The sequence below is a fragment of the Syzygium oleosum genome, unplaced genomic scaffold, assembly GCF_021117445.2.
Source record: "Syzygium oleosum isolate NSW1041296 unplaced genomic scaffold, Sole_v2.1 Sole_v2.10, whole genome shotgun sequence".
In the NCBI taxonomy this organism is placed as follows: domain Eukaryota; kingdom Viridiplantae; phylum Streptophyta; class Magnoliopsida; order Myrtales; family Myrtaceae; genus Syzygium; species Syzygium oleosum.
This window is the reverse complement of record NW_026607494.1, coordinates 12,158,341-12,184,499: the sequence shown is the minus strand read 5'-3', so window position 1 is coordinate 12,184,499 and position 26,159 is coordinate 12,158,341. Positions and strand designations below refer to the sequence as shown.

At 39.8% G+C, this 26,159-nt stretch overlaps 2 protein-coding genes across 3 annotated transcripts; both read left to right on the top strand.

Moving 5' to 3' along the window:
- The first annotated feature begins 995 nt into the window (after positions 1–995).
- Positions 996–5,483, top strand: LOC115680060 (fasciclin-like arabinogalactan protein 7). 2 transcript variants are annotated; one of them, XM_030603818.2, is made up of 2 exons: positions 996–1,184; positions 4,444–5,483. In XM_030603818.2, the coding sequence occupies exon 2, from the start codon at positions 4,469–4,471 to the stop codon at positions 5,255–5,257; it is 789 nt and encodes a 262-aa protein (XP_030459678.2). In that variant the 5' UTR covers positions 996–1,184; positions 4,444–4,468; the 3' UTR covers positions 5,258–5,483. The 2 variants fall into 2 exon arrangements, with proteins under 2 accessions (XP_030459678.2, XP_030459677.2); XM_030603817.2 differs by lacking the exon at positions 996–1,184 and adding an exon at positions 3,224–3,557.
- A 1,724-nt stretch (positions 5,484–7,207) lies between these two features.
- Positions 7,208–14,571, top strand: LOC115679879 (fimbrin-5-like). The gene is made up of 15 exons (XM_056315504.1): positions 7,208–7,532; positions 8,186–8,297; positions 8,429–8,599; positions 8,818–9,056; positions 9,140–9,311; positions 9,407–9,445; positions 9,539–9,607; positions 9,700–9,816; positions 10,181–10,392; positions 11,552–11,707; positions 11,780–11,979; positions 12,714–12,871; positions 12,960–13,056; positions 13,260–13,351; positions 13,950–14,571. Exons 2-15 carry the CDS (start codon positions 8,211–8,213, stop codon positions 14,304–14,306), a joined length of 2,166 nt encoding a protein of 721 aa, XP_056171479.1. The 5' UTR covers positions 7,208–7,532; positions 8,186–8,210; the 3' UTR covers positions 14,307–14,571.
- The last annotated feature ends 11,588 nt before the right edge of the window (positions 14,572–26,159 follow it).

Here is a 26,159-nt window from a genome sequence, read left to right as displayed (position 1 = left end):
TGTGATTTCGATGCAAAATACTGACATTGTGATTATTGCAACAGTATTTCCATACCCCATAAGCTTCAACCCCTTTCACATCGATCCATGATGGATAAGACTGTACATTGGTAATTAGGAGCATACGTGATTTTGATAATCTACCTTTTTCCGCACATAGTAAAAGAGTCAATTATCTTTCATAAGAGCACGGGCTTGATTCATGTGATGAACGAACTTACGAAGGTTAGCACTGTGGTCAAGTTGCAGCATGCCCTGTGAAATTAAAACCAATTTCCATGCGAGAAAATACAAATTTCAAACTGCAAGAGCTAAAAAAAAAAGGAAAAAGAAAAAGAAGAGACATGTGGGGGTTGCACCTTCTCCCATAACAAGACAGAAATTGTCTGGGGAAAAGTCAAAGATGAGATTATTGTTAGATTAAGATGCTAGCCTCGATTGGTGCCCGGTTTTCAGCGAACATCACATGCTCTAAGCTTTAATAAAATTATTTCGGAGGCCTTGTTTTCTCTGCCATGCATCCCTTATTAAAGTATCACTCGACGCTCAGATTTTTGTTTTTCCATTAAAGAGTCGTCATGGTCAACTAGAATATATAAGTTTGAGATATATATATGATGAATCAGAATTGGTTAATTTTTTATAAAGAACAGTGACACGTTGTTCAATGTGGCCAGAACGGTTTGTGATGCGCATGTTGGGGCAGATTGTTTGGGCCTCCGGCCGTACAGCATAGTAACATTTGGGCTCACCTATCGTGGGCCATCGAGAAATCTATTATATTGTATAACTTACTATGATATATCTGTCCAAATCAATCACTCCTTACTTAAAATAAAAAGTTCAATACAGTTATAGAATCTATATATATATAAAATAACTGACATTTTTATGTACCTCTCTCTCTCTCTGCTGATCTTTCTTCACCAGCTGTGCAAAGGCCAAAAAGTACTTTAGTTTCACCAGCTATTACCCACCTCGAGTAGCTTCCATCTTACAGTTTGATAATAAAGAGCGAACCATCTTTGTTTACATCACTCCACTCAGTGTTTTCCCGAACAAGTACACTCACTCCAAGTCCTTTAACTGTCGAACTTTCCACTCCAGAGTAGAAGCATCAGCATCAAACTCCAGCCCCAACGCCCTATTTTTCTTTTCAAGTCCTGCCCTTCTTTTTTCTTCAGGTTTTGTTTCCTTGATCTCTTGACTCGTTGCTTCTATTCTCTAATGTTCTTTGTGTGTTACCATATTCATCTGAAATATGCGGTTCAACGATGCTGCTTCCACAGCTTTTTTTGAGTTCTGTCGTTTTGACATTGTCGGTAATGAGCTGATCTAGATCTGCTTCTTTGCTCGTTGATGTGCATTTTGGGGGTTGTGTGAGAAAGTGTTGACTTGGGTCTGCTTGTTTTGCTGGGAAGCTCCTGATTTGAGCAGAAACAGGGAGAAGGACAAATTTAATAGAAAGAAAAGAAGATATGGAGCACCAAAAGTAGGTGTTAGATCTGGGCTTTGGCAATGGTTATTGATCTGTTTTGAGGATCCTCCAACATTCTAAAATTGCCTGCTTGCAATCCCATATTCTTTTTGCAATTGCAATTAACTTTTTTTTTTTGCATAGACAATTGCAATTAACTTGATAAGCATTCTTTTTGTGAACTTCTAATTCGCTGGACTAGCTAATTGGGTCTGCATTTAGTAACTAGTCTTTCTTCCTTGCCAGCTGCCACTGTTTTGAAGTAAATGTTGCGCAAGTTTGCCACTTTGTGATTTTTTGTGACCCGAAATTAATTTAAAGTAAACGCGGCAAAAGTATACTGATTTGAGATTTTTTATATTATTAGTCCTATATAAACATTGGAGGATAAGTGCACTGAAAATCCTAAAACTTGTCACGAAAGTACAATTGAGTCCTAAAACTTGTCATAATGATGCAATCAAGTCCTAAAATTTATCAAATTAGTACAATCAAGTCCTTCCATAATAAGTTTAAAGGAGTTAACGGAATGGCTTGATTGTACCAATTTGACAAGTTTTAGGATTTGATTTCAATTTTGAAATTTTAGAGCTTAATTAAATTTTCATAATAAGTTTTAGGACTTCCAGTACAGTAATCCTAATATTGGGATAGTTAAGTTTGATAAGTTGGGGGCCAAGGTACCTTGGCCCTCATGGTTTTGGCCATAAGTCAGATCGCACATAATGATGTGTTTGTTTTTTTACGGCTTTTGGGATTTAGCGATTCAATTAATTGAGGGAGGATGACAAGTAATTTTTTACATAAGATAGATTGATGTAGCAAATGGTTCTCAAGCAGCATGAAAGATGATGCTACTCAAATGCTGAGCCTCCTTTTTCTATTTTATTCTTTTGGCAAATCTTCCAAATCGATTAATAATACTACGACTATAAAAACTTGTAATACAAATACAACTAGTACCAAATCAATTATTTGTCAACTTCTTAAAGCTCGGGTCCTCATGAAATTACATGGATAAAGCCGGGTCAAGCCCAAACGAGTCAGGCTTGAACTTGTAGTCCTTTCGGCAAAAAGGCCTCAAGATTTTGATATCCTATCTTCTCCATGCAGTTAAGATCGTTGGTCTTCTAGTAAAAAGGTCAATTATCTTTTACGGTCACGAGTTCAATTAGCATCACGAACAAATCTCTAAACACCTCGACGCTGTATTATCTGGCAACGACTTTGGAAGTCAAAACCAATTCCCATGCAAGAACATAGAAATCCCAAACTGCAAAAATTAAAAAATTAGAGGATAGAAATTGTCTGCGAAAGTCAAATATGAGATTTCTGTTTCATTAAGATGCTAAACCTCAATTAGTGCGCAGTTTTCGGCGAGCATCACATGCTCTTGCTTTGATTAAATTATTTTAGAGGCCTTGTTTTCTCCGCCGTGCGTCCCTCTTCGAAGTATCACGCAACGGTCAGAGTTTTGTTTTTCCTAGTAGAGTCATCGTGGTCGACTAGACCATACAAATGAACCGGAACTTGTCTTATATATTATAAAAATTGGGAGACATGTTATGCAATGTGGCCTGAATTGGTTTATGATGTCCATGTTAGGGCAAATTATTCGGGCCATCGGCCGTACAGCAACTGAGATTTGGACCCACCAATCGCGGGCTGTCGAGAAATATAATATTTATGTGTTCGCTCATTGGAATCAATCACCGGATGCAAAATCTCCTTTAAATTTAGAAGAATGCAATGCAACTATTGAATCTATATATAAACCAAATGACATTTTTATGTACCCGCTCTCGGCTGCTGCTCTTTCTTCACCAGCTGTACAAAGGCCAAAAAACAATTAAAGTTTCACCAGCTATTACCCACCTCAAGTAGCTTCCATCTTACAGTGTGATAATAAAGAACATCCCATCTTTGTTTACTTCACTCCGCTCCGTGCTCCCAAGCAAGTCCACTCACTTCAAGTCCTTCACTATTAAACCTTCCACTGCAGAGTATCAGCATCAAGCATTGTCGTCCAGTCCCAACACCATATGTATTTTCCTCGAGTCCTGCCTTCTTGTTTCTTCAGGTTTTGTTCTGTGATCTCTTGACTCGTTGCTTCTGTTTTCTTTAATGTTCCTCGTGTTGTTGCCGGGTTCATCTGAAATCTGCGGTTTACCAATGCTGCTTCCACGGCTCTTTTTGAGCTCTGTCGTTTTGGCGTCGTGGGTAACTTTGAGCTGATCTAGATCTGCTTCTTTGCTAGTTGATGTGCATTTTGGGGGTTGTGTGAGAGAGTGTTGACTTGGGTCTGCTTGTTTTGCTGGGAAGCTCCTGATTTGAGCATAAACAGGGAAAGAGACAAAATTTATAGAAAGAAAAGAAGATATTCGGAGCACCCGAAAGTAGGTGTTAGATCTGGGTTTTGGCAATGGTTTTCTTGTCTTCTGGGATTGATCTGTTTTGAGGATCCTCTAACATTATGAATTTGCTGCTTTCTGAACTGTGCATGCACATTCAAATTGCCTTCTCGCAGTCACATTTTCTTTTTGCATTTGCAATTAGCTTGATTAACATTCTTTTTGCGAACTTCTAATTCGTTGGATTAGCTAATTGGGGGTCTGCATCTAGATTTTGTTGTAACCTTGCTATGAATTTCAGTCCACCCAAAAGAGAAAACCTTACATGTTCACAGTGAGAGTTCTAAGAATCTGTAAACTGGAAACACAGGCCGTATTTGCCTAACGGGTTGGTAATTTAACATTAGTAAATTTCATTATTTCGTCTGCAACTTTCTAAACCATAGACATATTAATAATTACGGATTTATACAGCGTCCTTGTTCACAAAGATGTGTTGTTGCTTTTGACAAATCGACATTGATTGGCTTTCATAAACTCCCTGTCATTTGTCAACATTCCCATTACATGTGAACATAAGAGCAAACTTTGACTTTTGGAAGTTATAATCTGCAGAGAGTAACGCGAATTCTCCGGAGAAATGGATTCAACGATGATCTTCTTGATTACCACAGCTATTCTGCTATTCGCTTCTCCAGAAGCAAAAGCTCAAACCACCAAATCTCCCCCTCCAAGTCTGGCTCCGGCGCCGGCCCCGACACCCAACCATGTGAACCTCACGCAACTGCTCACTGTAGCAGGCCCATACCACACCTTCCTTGGATATCTCGAGTCCACCAAAGTCATGGACACCTTCCAAGACCGGGCCAACAACTCCAAGGATGGCATCACCATATTTGCACCGACCGACCAGGCCTTCTCATCGCTTAAGGAGCCATCCCTCTCCAACCTCACGCAAGACCAGCTCAAGTCACTCTTCCTGTTCCACGCCTTGTCGCGTTACTACAGTCTCGCTGATTTCAAGAACCTGAGCCAGTTGAACCCCGTCAGCACATTCGCTGGGGGCCAATACACTTTGAATTTCACCTATTTGTCTGGAGACGTGCACGTCAATTCCGGGTGGACCAATACAAAGATCAGTAGCAGCGTGCTTGCCACCGACCCGGTAGCAGTGTACCAAGTGGATGGCGTACTTCTCCCGGAGGCAATCTTTGGTACTGATATACCACCAATGCCAGCTCCAGCACCAAGTCCTGTAACTGAAGCTAGCCCAGCTGCTGATACTCCGAGTGAAGTAAATGTTAATGCAACTTCTCCATCATCTTCTTCGGAAAAAAGTAAGAATTCGTCTCCACAGATTGTCAGTTGGGGAATTCGAAGTCAGTTGTTCTTTGCTGTTTCAAGCGTGATGATTATAATGTTGGCTTGACGATGAAGTTGATTAAATGAGCCATTGGTTTAGATTAAGACGGTAGGTTTGGATGTGATTGGATTGCTTGATTTGAAACCATTTTTTTGGGGATTTTATGTTATTGACGTTCCGTAGGAGAAAGTGAATTCAGCTAGTGCTATTCTATTAGTATGCTTATTCAGTGCCACATTGTTGATTCAGTTGGTTTGTTCTTGATGATGAAAAATGGAACAAAGCTTTTCTATTCGTGATTCCACAAGAAACTGGGGATTCATTGCATGCTTCTTCGGCGAGGCTAGTGCGAGCTGACGCTGAGCTCAGTTTCCGAAAATGTCAAAGATGTTTTCATGTGTCTTCAAAGCTTGAAAATTGCAGAAGCCAACCGCTTGTGGTGAGATTGGTCATTCTAACTCATGTACTCCAGCAGAAGCAAAATTTCGGGTTCAATCATCAGAGAATCGAATTTGTTGATTTCGTTTTGCATTGTGCTCGTAATTGAGCCAAAATAGGGTGTCATGAAAGAACCCATTAACCTCGATCCGCATATTTTCGACCAAGACACTCAAGCGAGAAGCTATCAGATCAGCAAATCTGGGAAAAGTACGGAAATTGGTTTTGCTTCGTGACCCTCCGAATGGACATGGAGTTTACATGAGCCATTCATTGAGCCGCAATAAATTGTTCACGAGTTTGGTAATCTGTCACCAACGAGAACGACCGGCTCCTTGCACGGAAATTACTGATTCTTGTAGGAGATTTTTTCCATGCAGTAATGCATGGCAATGGTCGCTCGCCACAGCAATCAATTCATACAGGCCATGATCATGTGATGCTTTTTTTGTGGGCTTGAGTTTGTCTCATGACAAGCTACCCAATTGATGATGATTCAAGACTTCATCATGTTTGAAAATGGACTTTACTCATTATGACCCCACAGATTCATGTGGACTTGAAGTACGAGGTCCTAAGTTTGAATGATTTCGACCCTTCATCTACCTCCATTTGTAAGCAATTTTCGAGCTTTTGTATTGGGCCAAATCCGATTCACCCCACATCTGTTATCCATTACATATAACTAAAACCGAAATCGAGATATGGTTGCTCCCCCTATCGCCATGTGGCACTTCATTTGCTTCTTTGACTGCCACGGGGCAAGACATGAGGCATAATTTTGCCACGTGACTCACATTTGACTCGTAAATATTGATTTATTACGCTTCGTGATTATTATCACAGTTATAGCACTAAAATTAACATATGATTGGATGTGCAAGATTAGAGAAGAGCTTTAGTAAACATAAATTTGTCACAAATATTTAAGGGCAAAAGCCACAAAAAAACTCCAAATTAGGCCATTGTGATACATTTACCTTAAACTTCTTTCGGTGATACAAAAAATTTCAAACTTGTACCTGTGAAAGTTCCGTCAATAAGAACCGTTAAAAATCTATTTACATTGATGCTAGAACGCAAATGATGTGGACATGGTGCTCACGTGATTTAAGTAAAATAAAAACGACGTTGTTGTGACTGAGAAATCACCTAACGGGATCTTAACGGAGGATAAATATATCACACAAATACAAATTTTGGATTTTTTTTTTTGTGTCACGAGAAATAGTTTAAAGTAAATGTGTTATGGTGAACATAATTTAGGATTTTTTAAATGTGTTATGACAGACATAATTTGTGTTTTCTTTTTTGGCTTTTTCCCAATATTTAAATACAAAACCTATAGGCAAACTTGAGCAAATACGCCAAGTCATAGCGAGACTCCCCCTTCCAAACTCTAGGTCCCATCTTTGGCAATTAACGAAAAAAACAAAAACAAAAACCCCAGATCCAATTATGCAAGTAATAATTAAATTAAGCTAATTTCATCAAACAAGAAACCCACATGATGATGATGATAATAATAATAATTGCACAGCAATGGTATTTATGTGCTGATAATCGAACCACAACGTTCCCCACGAAACAGAAGGAAGAAGAGAGGGGGGTGGGCAGGGCAAATGATCCGCTCAATATTAGGCATTCCGACATCCTTGTTTTGATGATTTCTGTCTCCCCTTCGCGGGTCCTCAAAGGCCACACGCTTTTCTCTCTCTCCCTCTCCCTCTACCTCCTTCCCTCCTTCTCTCCATCTCTCTCGCCCTTCGCAATTCATTCGCTCATCGTTCGTTCCTTCAATCCGATCACTCGCTTGGACGTCGCCACCCACGCCCCGAAAGGTTGGAACTTGACGGAGAAGCTCATGGGCGCCTTGCTACCCATCTGTGTTTGACGTCCCGAGGTCCGTTCTCGAAGCCGAATCTGATGTTCCGGGGCGCGGGTGTCAATGGGTAGTGCTTAGATTGCGTTGCCGTCGATAGAGGTGCTCTTGTGGGGTGGTGCTCGTTTGGGATTTACTTGGTTGATTTGATCCTCGAAATGGCAAAAAAAAGAGCACTGTTTTATCCACGCGATACGTTGTTCCGCTAAATTTCATGCCTTTCGCGATTCATTCGTTCGTCGTTCATTCCTTCAATCCGATCACTCGTTTTGGACGTCGCCACCAACGCCCGAAAGGTTGGAACTTGACGGAGAAACTCATGGACGCCTTTCTACCCCTCTGTTTTTGACGTCCCGAGGTCCGTTCTCGAATCCGAATCTGATGTTCCGGGGCGCGGACGTTAATGGGTAGTGCTTAGATTGTGTTGCCATCGATCGAGGTGCTCTTGTGGGGTGTCTCGTTTGGGATTTACTTGGTTGATTTGATCCTCGAAATGGCAAAAAGAGCATTGTTTTATTCACGCGATACGCTGTTTTGCTAAATTTCATCCTTTTCGCGATTCTATGTTGATCTGAGATTGCCTCTTTTTGTTGTTCATTGTCGTGCGAGAACCTTGGTGGCGTGAGTTGGTGCTTCATGTCGTGCTGGCGATTATCGTTGTTGTTTGGTTTCAGGATTTGAAGCAGAGGAAGGCATAAAATGGCTGGTTTTGTTGGCGTTCTGGTATCTGATCCATGGCTGCAGAGCCAATTCACCCAAGTCGAGCTTCGAACCCTTAAATCCAGAGTGAGCATTTTTTTCGTGATGCGCATTTTCGTCCTCCTGTTGGGTTGGCTATGTTGATTGTTTCCTATGACTTGCTTTATAATTGGCTGTTTTCTGGTGGCTAATTGAATGGTCTTTTATTGGTTTTTCAGTATATTTCAATAAAAAATGAATCTGGCCGGGTCACTGTCGGAGATTTGCCGCCTGTGTTTGCAAAATTGAAAGCTTTCAGTGAAATGTTCAACGAGGATGAGGTTAGGGCTATTCTTGGGGAATCACGTACAAACGTGGAGGAAGAAATTGATTTCGAGTCTTTCCTTCGGGTGAGTTTTAAGAACACAATGTTTTGTTATTCTTTTGGTGATGGTAAGTAGTTGTGCAGACGCTGAAAACATGCACATAATAGCATTCTTGTCAAGGTGGGATTATAAAGGTGACTGCCATAGCAAAGTAGAGCACGGACATCTGAAATTCATACTGTTTAGAAATTAATTTGAGTTGTGTCAAAAGAATAATAGTGAAATCCTTCTCCTTTGGGCAGGCCTTTTTGAATTTGCAAGCTCGAGCAACCGCTAAATCTGGCGGTTCGAAACATTCATCTTCGTTTCTTAAGGCAGCCACAACCACTTTCCAGCACACAATAAATGTATCAGAAAAGGCTTCTTATGTGGCCCATATCAACAGCTATCTGGGAGAAGATCCGTTCTTAAACAAGTATCTTCCTCTCGATCCAGGGACAAATGCTTTGTTTGATCTAGCAAAAGATGGAGTTCTTCTCTGGTACATACTCTTTTGACCTCCCAATTGTGCATTCATGCATAGAAGATTTACCGTTCATTGATGCCTAAAGTTTTGTGATGCAGTAAGCTCATCAATGTGGCTGTCCCTGGTACCATAGACGAGAGAGCTATTAACACCAAAAGTGTCCTCAATCCATGGGAGAGGAATGAGAACCATACTCTTTGTCTCAATTCTGCAAAGGCCATTGGCTGCACAGTTGTAAATATTGGTACACAGGATCTGGTTGAAGCAAGGGTAAGTTAAACCTAGAGCAGATTCTAATTTTGTTCTTAGCATAGATTTGTTTCACTTTTGAAATCTTATTCTTCTTTTCTGTCTTGATTTTCCAGCCTCATCTGGTTCTTGGTTTGATTTCTCAAATTATAAAGGTAATTAACTGGATGTTATTTGTTTATTTATTGTAAGGTGAATTTATGTATTATCAATTCTAAAGTTGGTCATTTTCTCGGTGCCTATATCAGATCCAATTGTTGGCTGATCTCAACCTGAAGAAAACTCCTCAACTTGTGGAATTGGTGGATGACAGCCAGGTGATTGAAGTTTAAGGTTCCTTTTGAATATATCGAGCAAGGAAGCTCTGTACTGAAATTATTATTTTGTTGTTGCATTCATATTGTTGCAGGATGTAGAGGAGCTACTGGGTTTACCACCTGAGAAAGTTTTATTGAAATGGATGAATTTTCATCTAAAGAAAGCTGGGTATGATAAGCAGGTTACAAACTTTTCCTCCGATGTGAAGGTAAGCAAGAGTTTACTAGTATTTTTTATGCGTAGAATAGAAACTGCTAACCCTAAGATTGGAGCATCATCACAGATGTTATTATTTCATCAGCTTAAATTCGCAAATGATCTTGGATTTCCGCATCTTTACTAGAAAATGCTACAGTAAAGGTATCCTGAGTTGCTAGTGTTCTTTCCAGAGCTTTTTTCTTCTGCTCATGTTAGCACAACTGGTAAGTAGACTGTAGACCTGGAAACAAGAAAAAATCACCGTCAGAAATGAGCCATGGCTCATATTTGTATTGTCTGGTTCTCATAAAGCATGTTTTAAAGTTATTTTTGTTTATGTTCTTGTCTGACTCTTTGAACCCATAAATTTTCAGGATGGTGAGGCTTATGCTTACCTGCTCAATGCTCTTGCTCCAGAACATGCTAGCCGCTCCACTTTGGATGCAAAGGATCCCAAGGAAAGAGCAAACATGGTACTTGAGCAAGCAGAGAAATTGGAGTGCAAAAGATATCTCACGCCTACTGATATTGTGGAGGGTTCACCAAATCTTAATCTTGCATTTGTGGCACAAATATTCCAACACAGGTGCCTTATTTATCAGTTTCTTGTCTACATTTTGCTCTTCTTCAATTATTTAGAAACAGTGAGATTGCTTAAACCTACGGTGATGGAGTGGGAATTGGTGGGGATGACAAGGTTTTGATAATTGATTGGATCAGGTCTTAAGTAGTGTATAAGGAATAACATAATATGGTGATTGTGGTTTACCAGAGCCTTATGATCAGTGAAAACTGTGCTTTTTTGCTACTCCATAGTTAACACAACTAAATGTGTACTTATCTTTCTGCATTTTTTGGTGCTGGATCTTCTATTCCATTTCTCCATGATTACACTGCGTAACGTGTGCTTTCTTCACTTCCCTGTAGTCGACACAACTAGATGTTTACATTTCCCTATTTGCATTCACCTGTGCTAGATCTTCTATTCTAATTTCTCCAAGATTCCACTGTGTCGCTTGCTGAGCCTTGTGGTGGTTGAGTTACTTTGGTTCTCCAGCGAGTGTTAAAAATATCAACTTTGAATTTTATTTTCCTATCAAAAGATAATCAAACGTGGATTTCCTGGCTCTGCCATGTGTTAATCTTATGAGTCAAATTGCAGTAAAACCTCACTGTTTGAAATCATATCAAATCTATCCTAAGACTAGACTCCATCCAAAAATTGTCTTTCATTTACCTTTTTGCCCTCTTCTGCCTTAAGTATTTATAGCATTGCAATTAAGACTATATTATTTTAGAGGATCCTATTTTTATTATACCAAAACTTTTTAGAAATATTTAGATTATGGTTGATATCAAGCCTGATAAATATTCTTCTGGAATTATTCATATTTCAAATCATTCTTCCTAAGATATCCTCCCTTGAATGATAAAACTAGATATTTCTTCTTTCTCTAGGGGCAAAATCGAAATTTGGGAAGGAATCTAATGAAATATTATCTCTCACAAGTGTTGCTTATAGACCTGGGATAGATGTGAAACAAATTTGAAAGGTTGGGCATTTTTCATATAGGATTAAAAGGTTAAGGATAAAACTGAAAATCCTTAAAAGATTGGGATTTATTTTGTCATTTGGCCAATTTTATATGAAAAGGTGAGAATGTGGAAATTCAAAATCGATATTAAGACCATATTCCACCTTTTGAGAAAGTAATACACGACAAAATTAATTTTTAACTTCGCAGGAATGGCTTGTCAACTGATACCAAGAAGATTTCCTTTGCTGAGATGATGACTGATGACACGCAAACTTCTCGTGAAGAGAGATGCTTCCGCTTGTGGATTAATAGTCTTGGTACTGCCACATACGTCAATAATGTTTTTGAGGATCTTAGGAATGGGTGAGATTTCATATTTTCTTCTCTATGATATTTACTTGTGGAACCTTAAGTAATGTCTAAAATTTCATTCAGATGGGTTCTCTTAGAGGTGCTCGACAAGATTTCGCCAGGATCAGTTAATTGGAAGCATGCCACCAAGCCTCCTATAAAGATGCCCTTTAGAAAAGTTGAGAACTGCAACCAAGTTATCAAGATTGGAAAGCAGTTGAATTTCTCCCTAGTGAATGTAGCTGGAAATGATATCGTGCAAGGAAATAAGAAGCTCATACTAGGTTATTTCCAACTTTTGATTTTCTTTTTCTTATTAACTGAATTATCTTTTCAACGAAACCATTTGTATGTTTCAGGCAAGTTTTGGTCTTTAGGTTGTAGTTCACATGATGTTCTGCTGGTTGGTGTTTGTAAAATAACTATTAGAAGTACACAGATTGGTCGTTGGTGGAGCGGAGAGAAATATATATGGGTCATGCATTGTTTTCATGATTTCTTTTTGCCACAAAACTTGAGGTGAAGCTAAGGAAGATTCTTAGCGAAATATGGATTAGGGAGCATCTTTCAGTATTTCTTCATTTTTCTCTTTGTAAATATTCTTCCCTCACTACCTCAACATATCGCATACTGCTAAAATCTCGTGGGTGAAGACTCGTAGTATTTCTTCATCCTTTTTGCACGTCTTTGGGAGTTAAAATCATATTCTTCCTTTTCTAATTGGCCCTAGCTGAACTGGCTTTTTCAGTCATTTTGCTCTTCCTCTGGTGGAAAAAAGACTTTCTCGAAAATGTCTTGTCTCCTGTTTGCTTTACAGTTCCTGTTATCCAATTTGCAATTTTTGTCTTCATTTTTTGTGTTGAATCTAGATCCTCCCGTTATATTGCAGAAGCAGCTGTATTCCTTCATCAGAATCATTAAGTTTTAAGGAGTGCTCTCATCTTTTCTCCGAAATGGAAGTGTTTCATGACCTATAAGCTAGGATGCATTGCTAACTCCTTGTTCTTGGCATCTGCAGCATTCTTATGGCAATTGATGAGGTTTACTATGCTCCAGCTTCTGAAAAACCTTAGATTTCATGCGCAAGGTAAGGAAATAACTGACGCCGACATTTTGAATTGGGCAAACAGAAAAGTTAAGAAGGCAGGTAGATCATCCCAAATGGAGAGCTTTAAGGTAATAAAACCAGACAACAGCTCGCATTAGAATCGAAATAATCATAATTCAAAGTTTGAAATTTACTATTCTCTTTTGTCCCTATTAGGACAAGAACCTTTCGACTGGGATTTTCTTTCTTGAGCTTCTTAGTTGTGTGGAGCCAAGGGTGGTCAACTGGAGTCTTGTCACGAAAGGGGAAACTGGTAGTTCATTCTCATTCCTCATTTAGATATGATATATTTACATTTACACATTGTATATTGCGAAATTGAATGTTGAAATTGCTATTTTCTCGGGAATAAAAATAACGGAATGGATTACATGAGTCACATTATTCTACTCCATCAACCACACTAGTGTGTTTCGTGTGGACCATGGGTAATGATATTTCACGCTTTATCTGCAGATGAGGATAAGAAGTTAAATGCCACATATATAATCAGTGTTGCTAGAAAGCTTGGGTGTTCCATCTTCTTGTTACCTGAGGACATTATAGAGGTACTTCCACTTTGATAAACTTTAGATATGTAGTTCACATTACTTGTCCAGGAAAAAAGTTGTTCACTTTCAGTACTAGTTATGGTTCAGTATTAATTTTTCTGCTTCTTCAGAAATGTGTCTCTTCTGACTGCTGTAATATGGTTCTTTATTTTTTTGTGCCTGAAAATGATTTGTTGATCATATGACATGACACTACCCTGAAGTTGAACCATCTGTCTCCCCTTTTCTTTTAGTTCTTCATTAGGTTGGTTTGTAAGTCTCTGGTGGCAACTGGGTCATAAATGCCTCGTTTATTTCTTGACAGTCTGCTTAGAACTCTCAGAAGTTTGACAGTACGTGATGATAACACCTAAAATGCTTGTTTACAACTTGTTATTAGTTAAGCTTTGATTAAACAGAAAGGGCTTCTTTGTTTTTCGCTTCGTCATTTGGACAAAGTGGCTGATCTCACTTTGCCAGAAAACTGAAAATTGTCTGCTTATCTTGCTAAGTTTCCCCCCACATTATATAATATACAGCTGCTTTGGACTTGCCAAGTCGAAAAAACTATCGGTTAGCATTTCTTGATGTTATTTTCAATTTGCCATGAGGACAGGTAAACCAGAAGATGATCCTCACTTTAACAGCAAGCATCATGTATTGGAGCCTGCAGCAACAGGCTGGTGAATCCGAGATGGGTGAATCCCCTGATCTAGATGCATCTCCAGTGAATTCTGCAAACGGCGAGAATGACAAAGTTCTGGCCAGTGAGATCTCCGACTTGTCCATCAATGACGCTGCTTCAGATGTCACGCATTCCCCACAACTTGGAAAGGATGAATCTTCTCAAGAGTTTGAAAATACGGAACCATCACCTAATAACAAAAATGGGGTTACTATTGAGGGATACCCTTCAACTGAAAATGAAAAGGCCTCTTCTCATGTGGAAGGGGGAGGACGCGAAACAGAATGATGATAGCTGTGACTATTATTTTCTTCTTCTTCTTCTTCTTCTTCTTGGTTTTTCTTTTTAAAGAGAAACAATTTACAGATGAGTTCTAATTTACACAATAGGAAATGCTCGATTCATTTATACTTGTAAAATGCAGAAGGTGAAGGGAGTCCTGTTTGTATCCTGCTCCTGTGACAATTTTCTTTACATGACTATTCTGTTCATGCTGAAGCCGTATTTGATGCTTCAGGATCAGTTAGAAATTGAATGAAATTTGTTCCTGCTCTCTCTTTGTGAATCTGAAGATGACAGTTTGACAGTTCCTTTCACCTGTGTGGAGATGCATCTGTGCTCGGGTAATCTCTTCTTGGAACACTGCTCTGGTTTCGTGGGGTAGTTAACATGATTGGGAGAAACATTGTCGCAGCTTTCAACAGTTTGCATATTCGAGCAACAGTGTCCGACAGCTTTCGATAGTATGCGTTTTCGAGCAACACATGTAATTGGACACGTAAAAGCGGTTTACAAGGAAGTTAGATGAGCCCATGTGCCTGTGTACGCGCGCTTATAAGAAAATAGTTAACGAACGTTGATGTTTTTTTAATTTTTTTAAATAATTTTTAATATTTCTTTTGTTTTTTTTATTTCTTCCTCTGCCAGCCATGGCGATGGCCGGTGACCGGCCGCAGGCTCGCCTGTGGCCGGCGACCGGCCGAGGAAGAAGAAAATGAAAAAGAAAGAAAAGGAAAGAAAATAAAAGAATAACAACTAAATAACAATTAGTATTTAAAAAAATAAAAGTAAAATGTGTTTGGTGAAAGAAGATATGGAAAATGTTTTCCGAGCCTTGCTCGAGACTGGCGAGGTGAGGCTAGGCTCGGCCTCGCCGGCCTTGGGTGAGTGAGGCCAAGCCTTGCCTATGGCCGCTGACAGTGAAAATTTCTGTTTTTTTGTTCCCAGAAATAGTTTGGGAACAGAAATGCGTTTGGTAAATTTTTTGTTTCCGGGCACACAAAAATTTGTGCCGAGAAACAAGAAGTAAAAAAAAGTTGCTTTTTTGTTTCTCGGCACAATTTTGAGAATCAGTTTTTTTTCTTCTTTTTCTTTTTTTTCTTTTCTTATTTTTGTGTTGTTCTTCCCTGGGCTGGGCCGGCCGCCGGCGACCGGCCACAGCCCAGGGCCGGCGAGGGCGTCACGGCCCTCGCCGGCCGCCGGCGGAGGCGAGGGTCGCCCTCGCCGGCGAGGGCGAGGGCTGGACCTCGCCGCCTGGGCGAGGCGGCCTCGCCCGCAGACGGCGAGGCTCGGCCTCGCCCGGATCTGCGAGGCCGAGCCTCGCCGTCGTGACCCACGGCAAAGCCGACCTCGCCGTGGGTCGCGACGGCGAGGCTCGGCCTCACCCGATCTGGGCGAGGCCGCCTTGCCCAGCGGCGAGGGCGGCCTCGCCTCCGCCGGCGGCCGGCGAGGGCCGTGACGCCCTCGCCGGCCCGGGCCGTGGCCGGTTCTAGCCGGCCGCCGGTCGCCGGCGACCGGCCATGGCCAAAGAAGAAAATGGGTATAAAGAAAAAAAAAATTAAACAATTCAAAATATTATTAAAATATTATTTGGGAATATAAATTTTATGTAGTTACCAAACGCATTTCTGTTCGTTTCTACTATAGGAATAGAAATTTTGGACAGTTTATCAAACGCCTTCAAATACTCAGAAATTGTTTCCGGGCACAGAATAAAAAAAAATCATTTCTGTTCAGAAATAGTTCCCGAGCACAGAATGGTATTCATGCGCACCCTGACCGGCCGAGGAAGAAGAAAACGAAAAGGAAAGAAAAGGAAAGAAAAGAATGAAAAAATAAAAAAATAAATAAAAATTATTTTTTAAAAAATAAAAAATAATAAAAGAAAAAATAAAAGTAAAATGTGTTTGGTGAAGAAAGTGAGGTGAAAATAGATATGGAAAGCGGAAAACATTTTTCTCACTTTTGAAGGTGTGGAAAATGTTTGTCTTGAATAGTTTATTTTCCGTGAACCGAACGCCGGAAAATCTGAAAAACGTTTTCCTAGAAGTTGTTTTCCGGGGAATGAACGGAGCCTAAATTGGCAAATCGTCAAAATGTCTATGATTAAATTGGTACAATTAAAAAGTTTAGGACTGAATTGATAAAATTGAAAGGTCAAAAATTGAATTGGCCACCGTACAAAAGGTTTAAGATATTTTTCATAATTTTTTCAGGGGTATTTTCTTCCTTAAGAAATTTAAGAATTTTTATATCGTACACTATTGCCAATGGTTTTATCATTTCCATTTTCAGTTCATCTCCCAATATATTTAAATGCCACAGTATTCAATATATTAAAATGCTACAGGTTCTTTGGCTTGTCTGTTGGTCTCTTTATAGCTTAGCTTTTCTAGTCCCTTGGCTTGGTTAGCCTTTGCCGTAACACCTTTGAACCTGGCGGGACATTCTCTGTCACTTCTGGTTCGAGGTTTTTGTGTTCGGCTTCCTCTTGTATGTTTGCGTTGAAAAGTTTAATACATCTTACCTTTACCAAAAAAAGAAGAAGATCTTTCTAGATTTGAACAGTTTTTTAAACAAATGCGCTCAATTTTACGCATGCGGGAACATCTGTATATACACACACATAGGTATGTCATATTCGTACCCACCAAAGTGATTTCATTACCCTCTTCCAAAACCATCCACTCGACAATGGCAAGGCATTATGGAAGCTTCATCTGTGTATTGGCTTTTAACAATAACTCGTTCAAATTCAAAATATTTTAAATTAGTCCATTCTTATCTTAATTAGTTATTACTATAATTATTACTATATCTCATGTAATTATTACTCTAATGGACTAATTCAAAATTCAAAATATTTTGAATTAGTCCATTCTTATCTCATGTAATTATTATAACAGTTAGTAGACAAACTCTATAAATACAAACGCTAGCCTCAAACTTTCCGGTGATTACTTTCTATTGTGGAAAACCCAGTTATTTCCATTTCTTCACAGCAAGTCCTTAATGGTATATCTTGACGGTAGCATTATTTGCCCCACTCCAACCATCACCCCCACAGGCTCTAATACTGCTGCATTAAACCCTGCATATGATGAATGGATTCGGAAAGACTAATTTGTTCTTAGTTGGATACTATATTCTCTTTCACCTGATGTCCTATCCTATGTGGTTGGATTATCTATTGCTGTCGATGTCTGGAAGTCTCTACAAACTGCCTTTGGATCTCTATCACGTACAAGCATTCTTCAGTTTCATATGCAACTCCAAAATACGTTCGAAGGTAACAAGTCTATCTCAACTTATCTTCGCGAAATTAAGTACATTTCAGATTTTTCTTACATTATAGTTGTCTTGGCTACAAAACTTGATCCAATAACTTTTCCTAAACTCCATCGATTGCTCCTCAATCATGAGTTTCGAATGAAATCTGCCACGATGCCTGTAAAGGCAAATGTTACCACTGACATCCCTCCATCATCCACCCCTACTACTAAACTGCAACCGATTTCCAATTTCCAACTTTCTACCACCCAAAATCCTCAAAACCGTTGGCAAGGTAATTGGCGTAATTATGAAAACCCAGGCAATCGATCTAAAAACAGGAAAGACCGATGCCAAATTTGTCAGAAATTTAACCTATGGCTGCAAGATGTTATTTCAGGAATTCGCAGTCTAACAACAGTGCACCTCAACCTACTGCTAATATAGCTGGGATTCTTCCTACCCCATTGTAGCAAGACTCGTTTTCAAATACTGCAGCTACTCACCATGTGACGCCTGACATCACCAATCTTCAGAGCTCTACACCAGATAACGGTAACAAATCTCTTCATGTAGGTAATGGAGCAAGTTTAGACATTGTTAATGTTGGTTCTTCCACCCTCAAAACCCCCATTAACAAATCTTTTCATTTCTCAAATATTCTTCATCCCTACCATTACACGTAATATGCTTTCTGTACATAATTTTACATGTGATAACAACTATTTCTTTTAGTTTCATCCATTTCATTTTGTTGTGAAGGATCTGCAAACCATAACACCACTACTCCAAGGTTTGCTTAAGGATGGACTATATTGGTTGCCGGGTCTTTACACCATATCTCCATCCGCCAACACCAGCTCACTTGATACTTCCTCCACTGCCGCTACCTAGCATGCTTGAATGGGTCATCCCCAACAAAGGAAAGTTCGCTCTTTGATTCGTTCAAACAATTTGCCATTTCTACATTTGATTTCAATAAATGTGCTTCCTGTTTGTTAGGAAAATCTCATAAAACACTCCTACCCCTTACTCATAGCATTAGTAAAGCACATCTCGATTTAATTTTTACTAATGTATGGGGACCTGCTCTAATTAATTCTGTTTCCGGTTATAAGTATTTTGTTCTATTTGTTGATGAGTTTTCCAAATATACATGGTACTATCCTATTCAAAATCAGTCTATGGTCCCGTCCATTTTCAAAAAATTCAAGATCATGGCTGAGAAACAATTTGAAAAATCCATCAAAACCGTATAATCTGATTGGGGTGGGAAATACAGAGCCCTGAATAAATTTTTTTCGAACAATGGAATTCTCTATCGTGTAGCGTGTCCATACACTCACGAGCATAATGGAGCAGCTGAGCCAAAAATTCGCCATATTGTTGATACAGGCCTTATATTATTGGCTCATGTATCTCTTCCTCTTAAGTGTTGGACTTACGCTTTTGAAACCACAATTTACCTTATTAATAGATTATCCACACCACTCTTAAACAATATGTCACATTTTCAAACACTTTTCCATCAACAACCGGATTACAAAATTTTAAAAATATTTGATTGTGTTGTTTTCCCTTTTTTAAGGCCATACAATTTGCATAAGTTTTTACTCTTTTCTACTCAACGTGTGTTCTTAGGATATAGCCCATTGCATGTTGGTTACCATTGTTTAGATTACAACACTGGACGTATGTATGTTATTGAAAATACTTTTCCATTCACCACACTTGGTTCACACCATTTTGAAATACCCTCACCATCTCATCCTTGATTGATGATCTCCACGGCTGGTATGTCCTCCCAGGCGAACCATGATGTTAATGGTAATACCGTACCTTCTACCCACCCTCTAACACCTCTCCACCCACCTTTGAAGAACCATCACCGACATTATCAAATACTAATATTGCTTCAACGTCTAACACATTGGTTTCTAGTCCATCTAATGTTGATATAGGTTCTAATGAGACTCTTTCATACGCCTCCCCACAGCAAGCTGTTATGATACCTTCATAACCGGTTTATGAACCCATTTAATGCGGCTGCGTCAAAACCCAAAGCCTAACACTAGATATCCATTGCCAGATGTGAACTTGACTGAAATAAGCTCTAAAGAAGAGCCACAATGCTTCATTGAAGCTAATAAAGATGAAAAATAGATGGACGCGATGCTCCAAGAATTTAATGCTTTGTTGCATAAAGGAACTTGGGTTTTGGTTCCACTGAATCCCAAAGCAAATGTCGAGGGCTCTAAATGGATTTATCGAGTCAAGACATGTGCAGATGGTTCGATAGACTGGTACAAAGCCCACCTAGTGGCCAAGGGCTACAATCAACAGGAGGATATTGACTATCCCGTTGTTAAAGTAACCACCGCCCATACAATTATTTCATTAGCTGTGACAAAGAACTAGAAACTCCGGCAATTGGATGTTAGCAATGCATTTTTAAATGGTAACTTGACTGAAAAAGTTTACATGACTCAGCTCTAGGGCTTCATTGATAAAGAAAGGCCAAACCATATATGCAAGCTAAAAAAAATCCTTATACGGATCGAAACAAGCACCGCAGGCTTTGTTTCACTGGTTGAGCAACTTTTTAGAATCACTGGGATTTATTGGATCAAAAACTGATACTTCGCTCTTTATATTACATCGGTCCAATTTCTCCATTTACATGCTCATCTATGTTGATGATGTTGTTATTATAGGGTTTAGCCCGACATTTATTCAAGACACTATCAACTGCTTAAATAAAGAGTTCTCCATACAGGATTTGGGAGAACTTAATTATTTCCTTGGAATTGAGGTGATCAAACATCCATCAAAGCTCCTCCTGTCACAGCAAAAGTATGTTGCAGATCTCCTCCACCGAACCAGAATAGATGGTGTTAAACCGATTCACACGCCCATGGCTACAAATACCAATTTAATCAATCAAGTAAGCCACTTGAATATGCTAGTTTGTACAGGAGTACCGTAGGAGCTCTTCAGTATGTCACCATGACTCGGCCAGACATCTCTTATGCGGTAAACAAAGTCTGCCAATTCTTGAAAGAACTAACAGAACACCACTGAAGTGCGGTAAAACGAATCCTACACTACTTAAAGAAACCATTTCGCATGGATTGTTCATCAATTCCCAATCCACCATAAAACTCCACACATACAGTGATGCGGACTAGGCCAGTTATCCCACTGATAGACGCTCAACAGGAGGTTATGCAATTTATATGGGTCAAAATCTGATTTCTTAGTCAGCCAAAAAGTAGCATACCATTGCACGTTCCTCAACCGAATCTGAGTATCAAGCATTGGCAAACGCCACGGCAGAAGTAGTATGGTTGCAATCATTGTTACAAAAATTGGGCATCTCTCAATCAAAACCCCCTATCCTTTGGTGCGACAACCTAGGGGCAACGTATCCTTATGGTGAATCCACTCTTTCATGCTAGAACAGAGCATATCAAGGTAGACTTTCACTTCATCCGCCATTTAGTGTTACAACGCAAACTTGAGGTTCACTTCATATCCATACATAACCAAATAGCGGATATCTTCACCAAGCCTCTTACAAGGTGTCGCCATGATATGCTCAAGTCCAAGTTGAAGATCATCCAAAAGACCACATTCAACTTACGGGGGCATGTTAAGGATAACAATGCATGACTTGTTCAAATTCAAAATATTTTGAATTAGTCTATTCTTATTTCATGTAATTATTATAATAGTCAGTAGACAGACTCTATAAATACAAACGCTATCCTAGAGTTAAAGAATAAGCGAAATTCAAGCTCAAACCTAGACGTTAATTCTTACATTGGCATCGCATTTTGGCTCGTGATTTGCGGTGCTCAAGCGAGAATGACGACGGCGAAGCGCGACACAAGTGAAAGCGCCCATGCACGTTTGGGTTCTTATGAAGAATGGGTGGCATTATATTGAGAGAGTCGAGTGTAGGAAGCCATCGATTATGTCTATTTGTAAAAATGCATTTTCATTTACAAAAAGACTGAGATACATTTTCATTTACAAAAAGACTGACAATTTGTAGCATAGCCGACATGTTCACAGACCGACTGCTCTTCCACTTCCGACGCCCATGCGTACAAACCAGCCCATTCACACAGCCAGCCTTTTCTCCTCTCTTATGCATGCTCATACAAAGGGCACGAACAAGCAGCAACACAGGTGGAGGAGACGGCGGGAGGCAAGCAAGCCAATGTAGAGGAGGCATGCATCCAGAGCAGATTGGCAAGAATTTATGTAAGCATTATCCATTCTAATATTCACTAAAAGGTTATTATAACACTGCAGCATCTGCATGGCACAACATAGTTGCTACAGCTTCCATTCCATTTTTTAGGTGGGCATCAGCCCCAAAGGAGATACTCATCCGGCTTGGGTACATGGAAAATTTATTCCCTCTCTTCCTACTGACATCCAAAAGGAGACACAGAGAGAAGTTAAAACGGAGAGAACGAATTTGCTTGCAAAAAGAGACGCACGAACCTTCAAAAATGGACGACAAAAAAAAAACCTTCAAAAATGGTCTCGCATCACGCTCTTCAACCATTTTCTTTAGTTTACTCTCTCACCCCCTCTCTCTCTCTGGTACGCTACGCACGAACATTCAAAAACGGGTCTCACAGATTCCTTTTTTTCTGTGATCCGGCCTTAGAGCTTCATGCTCGTCAACCATTTTCTTCAGTTTACGTACACAGCACAGTTGCTGCAGCTTCCATTCCATTTTTTAGGGTGTGTATCAACCCCAAAGGAGACACTCGTCCAACTTGGGTAAATGGAAAATTTATTCTCTCTTCCTACTGACATCCAAAAGGAGATGTAGAGACATAGAGAGAAGTTCAAACGAAGAGAATGAACTTGCTTGCAAAAAGAGATGCACGAACCTTCAAAAATGGAAGACAAAACAAAAAACCCTTCAAAAATGGTCTCGCATCACGCTCTTCAACCATTTTCTTCTGTTGCTCTCTCTCCCCCTCTCTCTGGTAGGCTACGGATGAACATTCAAAAATTAGTCTTCCAGATTCCTTTTCTTCTGTGATCCGGCCCTAGAGCTTCATGCTCTTCAACCATTTTCTTCAATTTGCTCTCCCGCCCTCCTTTCTCTGGTAGGCTATACACGAACATTCAAAAATGAGTACCGCAGATTCCTTTTCTTCTATGTTACAGCCCTAGAGCTTCACTCTCCTCAACTATTTTTTTCAGTTTGCTCTCTCTCCCCTTCTCTCTCTCTCCAGTAGGCTACGCACTAACCTTCTAAAATGGGTCTCGCAGATTCTTTGGAACATTTTGCTTGAGACATGAGAGCTATTAGAGGAACTATATTGCTAAGCGTTTGATGTGGCTACAATTTATGAACCTCAAGAGTGAAACCTTTCATTGGTCTTATACCCTTTTTTTCCATAGCTTGAAATGTCTTTATGCTCAACTTAAAGCTTGCAGTTGTTACCAGACAGGACCAATTCATTCACTCAATTTTTTCTGGTCTTTTTTAAGACTATTACCTCTTTCGGGATTTGGCGTTTATATGTTGGAATTTGTGGATACAAATACTTATAAACATAGAAACTGGCGAAATGTTAATTACGACGAATTAATTATCAGCTACTCTCTATACCAAATTCTCCCTCTTCTCCCTCATCAATGTTTGCAATGTGGTGAAGGAGGATCAAGCATGAAATCCATAATTGACAGCATTTTGCATGCCTTCACCATGCTTTAACCCAATTCGTGAATCGGCCGGCTCCCTCCCTCGCACCACTCCACTCAACTCGCTTTCTCCTCTCCCCCCACTCTTTTTCTACTACTAGAAGAACCTATCATCAATGCATCACTTTCCTTTTACAATCTAACCAACCACTTGTTTTCTCACCTCCACATACTACTCATGTACGTCCGACCCCAACCCTAATGCCGTCGAGGATGACGGGAGGGAGGACCATGGCAATGGCGAGCAATCCAGTAAACTTCCCGAGGACCTGGTCGTCCTTACATGCGACATGTGCCAGGTCCACCTATTGGGGACCACATATAGGATTGAGGTAAGTGTTGTGAAAGTGCGAGCTCTAAATAATAATTTGTGAGGTATAATCTATGTAAGTTTAATGTTTGTGCCGTGATTTTGATTGTAAAAATCCCGTCAACTAGTAAAAGACAAGACCAGAAAGCTAAAACCACAGGTGTTTTCTATTCATGCTAATCGCTTACATTTGCAATTCTTTTTTAATGCTTATGAACAAACTCGAGTTTAAGAATCGTTGGGGAGATCTCCCTTATGAGATATTGTCTTCTTTTTTTTCCTTTCTTTTTTTATTTTTGATAACCGAGGTGTCCGCGCGGCCGGCGAGCTAGGGCTCAAACCAGCGGTGATGCCCGACTAGTCCTCGAGGGGGGCTAGCGCAGCATCCCACCGCCACGACCCCCCACTTAAATCACCGATGGACGAGTTTGAACCCAGGACCTCTCGTGAAAGAACCTGAGCGCAAACCAACGCGGCCACCGATGGGTGGGTAGTTCTTATATTCCTTTCTTCTTAAGGTGTTCTTTTCCCAACTTAGTTCATGTTCTTTAAAATCCTATTGCTTCTCTCTTCCACGTGACTACCACAGGCTACCATGCAAATTGTATGGAGAAATATGCCATTCTTGGAAAAGACAGAGTTCCGTATTATTTCATGTGTATATGAAATGGTAAGATTCATTGATCTTATTAATATTTGCATCATGTTGGTAATATTTCGATTCTTCTCCATTAGCAGAAACCTTAACATGTTATTAGAGATAACTTAAAGGCAATTCCAATTTGAGCTAACAATACAACCTTGAGGCGGTGATTAGGTGGTTTGAGAACTATGAAAAACATTTGTTGAGTATAACAAGTTCAACTTTAAACATTGACCGAAATAGTTTGTAGAAAACAAGTGCTCGTGCTGCTGTTTGATAAATCGTGATGATAAATATCAGGCAATGCAAAAAGAGATGCAGAGAGAAGCAGATGACCAACACTCAACATCGGTCTCACAGGATTCCTTTGGAGCATTTTCAATGATTTGAGACGCAAAGAGAACCAACCCTCAAAATCGGTCTCGCGGGATTCATTTGGAGCAATTTCTATGATCCGACCCTAGAGCTTCACTATGCTCTTCAAATTGATTCTAGAAGCTCTTTGGCTGGATCTCCAGCTCTAATGTCTTTCTTCGTGTATGGATTTGTAAACTGATGTTTATGATGCAACACTCACCAATGGGGATGACTTCACGTTGGATGTCTTTGTTTTTTATAATTTGATGTTGCCTTCGTAACTGATAGGCAAGCAATTGTCTGCAAATGAAACACATCACTACCTATAAGTATATGTTGCTTCCATTAAGTTTAAATTCTAAGTACATCTACCTTCTTAAACATTACAGATCAATCTAAATGTGCTTGAGACATGAGAGCTATTAGATGAACTATGTTGCTGCTTTTGATATGACTACAATTTATGAACCTCGAGAGTAAAACCTTTCATTGGTCTTATATACTTCTTTTTTTCCATAGCTTGAAATCTCTTTATACTTAGCTTGAAACTTGCAGTTGTTACCGGATAGAATCAATTCGTTCACTCAATTTGTACTAGTATTTTTTAAGACTATTACCTCTTTTGGGATTTGGCGTTTATATGTTGGAATTTGTGGATACAAATACTTATAAACATGGAAACCGGCGAAATGCTAATTACAACGAATTAATTCTCAGCTACTCTCTATATCCAATTCTCCATCTTCTCCCTCATTAGTGTCTACAATGTGGCGACGGATGATCGAGCAAGAAATCCATAATTGACAGACTTTTGCATGCCTTCACCATGCCTTAACTCGGTTCGTGAATCGGCCGGCTCGCTCCTTCACGCCACTCTACTCAACTCGTTCTCTCCTCTCCCCCTCTCTTCTTCTACTACTAGAAGAACCTATCACCAATGCATCACTTTCTTTTTACAATCCAACCAACCACTTGTTTTCTCACCGCCACATACTACTCACTTATGCCCAACCCCAACCCTAATGCTGCCGAGGATGATGGGAGGGAGGACCATGGCAATAGCAAGCGATCTAGTAAACTTCCTGAGGACCCAGTCGTCCTCACATGCGGCACATGCCAGGTCCACCTATTAGGGTCCATATATAGGACTGGGGTGAGTATTGTGAAAGTTCGAACTCTAAATCCTCATTTGTGAGGTATAATCTATATACGTTTAATGTTTGTGCCGTGGTTTTAGTTAAAGAAATCCCGTCAACTGGTAAAAGACATGATCAGAAAGCTAAAATCACAGGTGTTTCCTATTCACACTAATCGCTTGCGTTTGCAATTCTTTTTTAATGCTTCCGAACAAACTCAAGTTTAAGAATCGTTGGACTACAGGCCGTATTTTTAAAGTTATGCAACGTTTGAGAGCGGTTACTTAGAGTTCCTGAAAGCGAATTTTATTGTGAACAAAGAAGCAACAAAGTGTGGTGTTGATGTTATACTGGGAGATCTCCCTTATGAGGTATTGCCTTCTTTTTTTCCTTCCTTCTTAAGGTGTTTT

Bases quoted from the DNA above. Each gene is read 5' to 3' on its own strand.
- LOC115679879 (XM_056315504.1), top strand. From the start codon at position 8,211: ATGGCTGGTTTTGTTGGCGTTCTGGTATCTGATCCATGGCTGCAGAGC. The intron at 9,817-10,180 runs GTAAGCAAGAGT...ATAAATTTTCAG, and splicing joins ACTTTTCCTCCGATGTGAAG to GATGGTGAGGCTTATGCTTA. The intron at 13,057-13,259 runs GTAGTTCATTCT...CTTTATCTGCAG, and splicing joins TGTCACGAAAGGGGAAACTG to ATGAGGATAAGAAGTTAAAT.
- LOC115680060 (XM_030603818.2), top strand. From the start codon at position 4,469: ATGGATTCAACGATGATCTTCTTGATTACCACAGCTATTCTGCTATTC.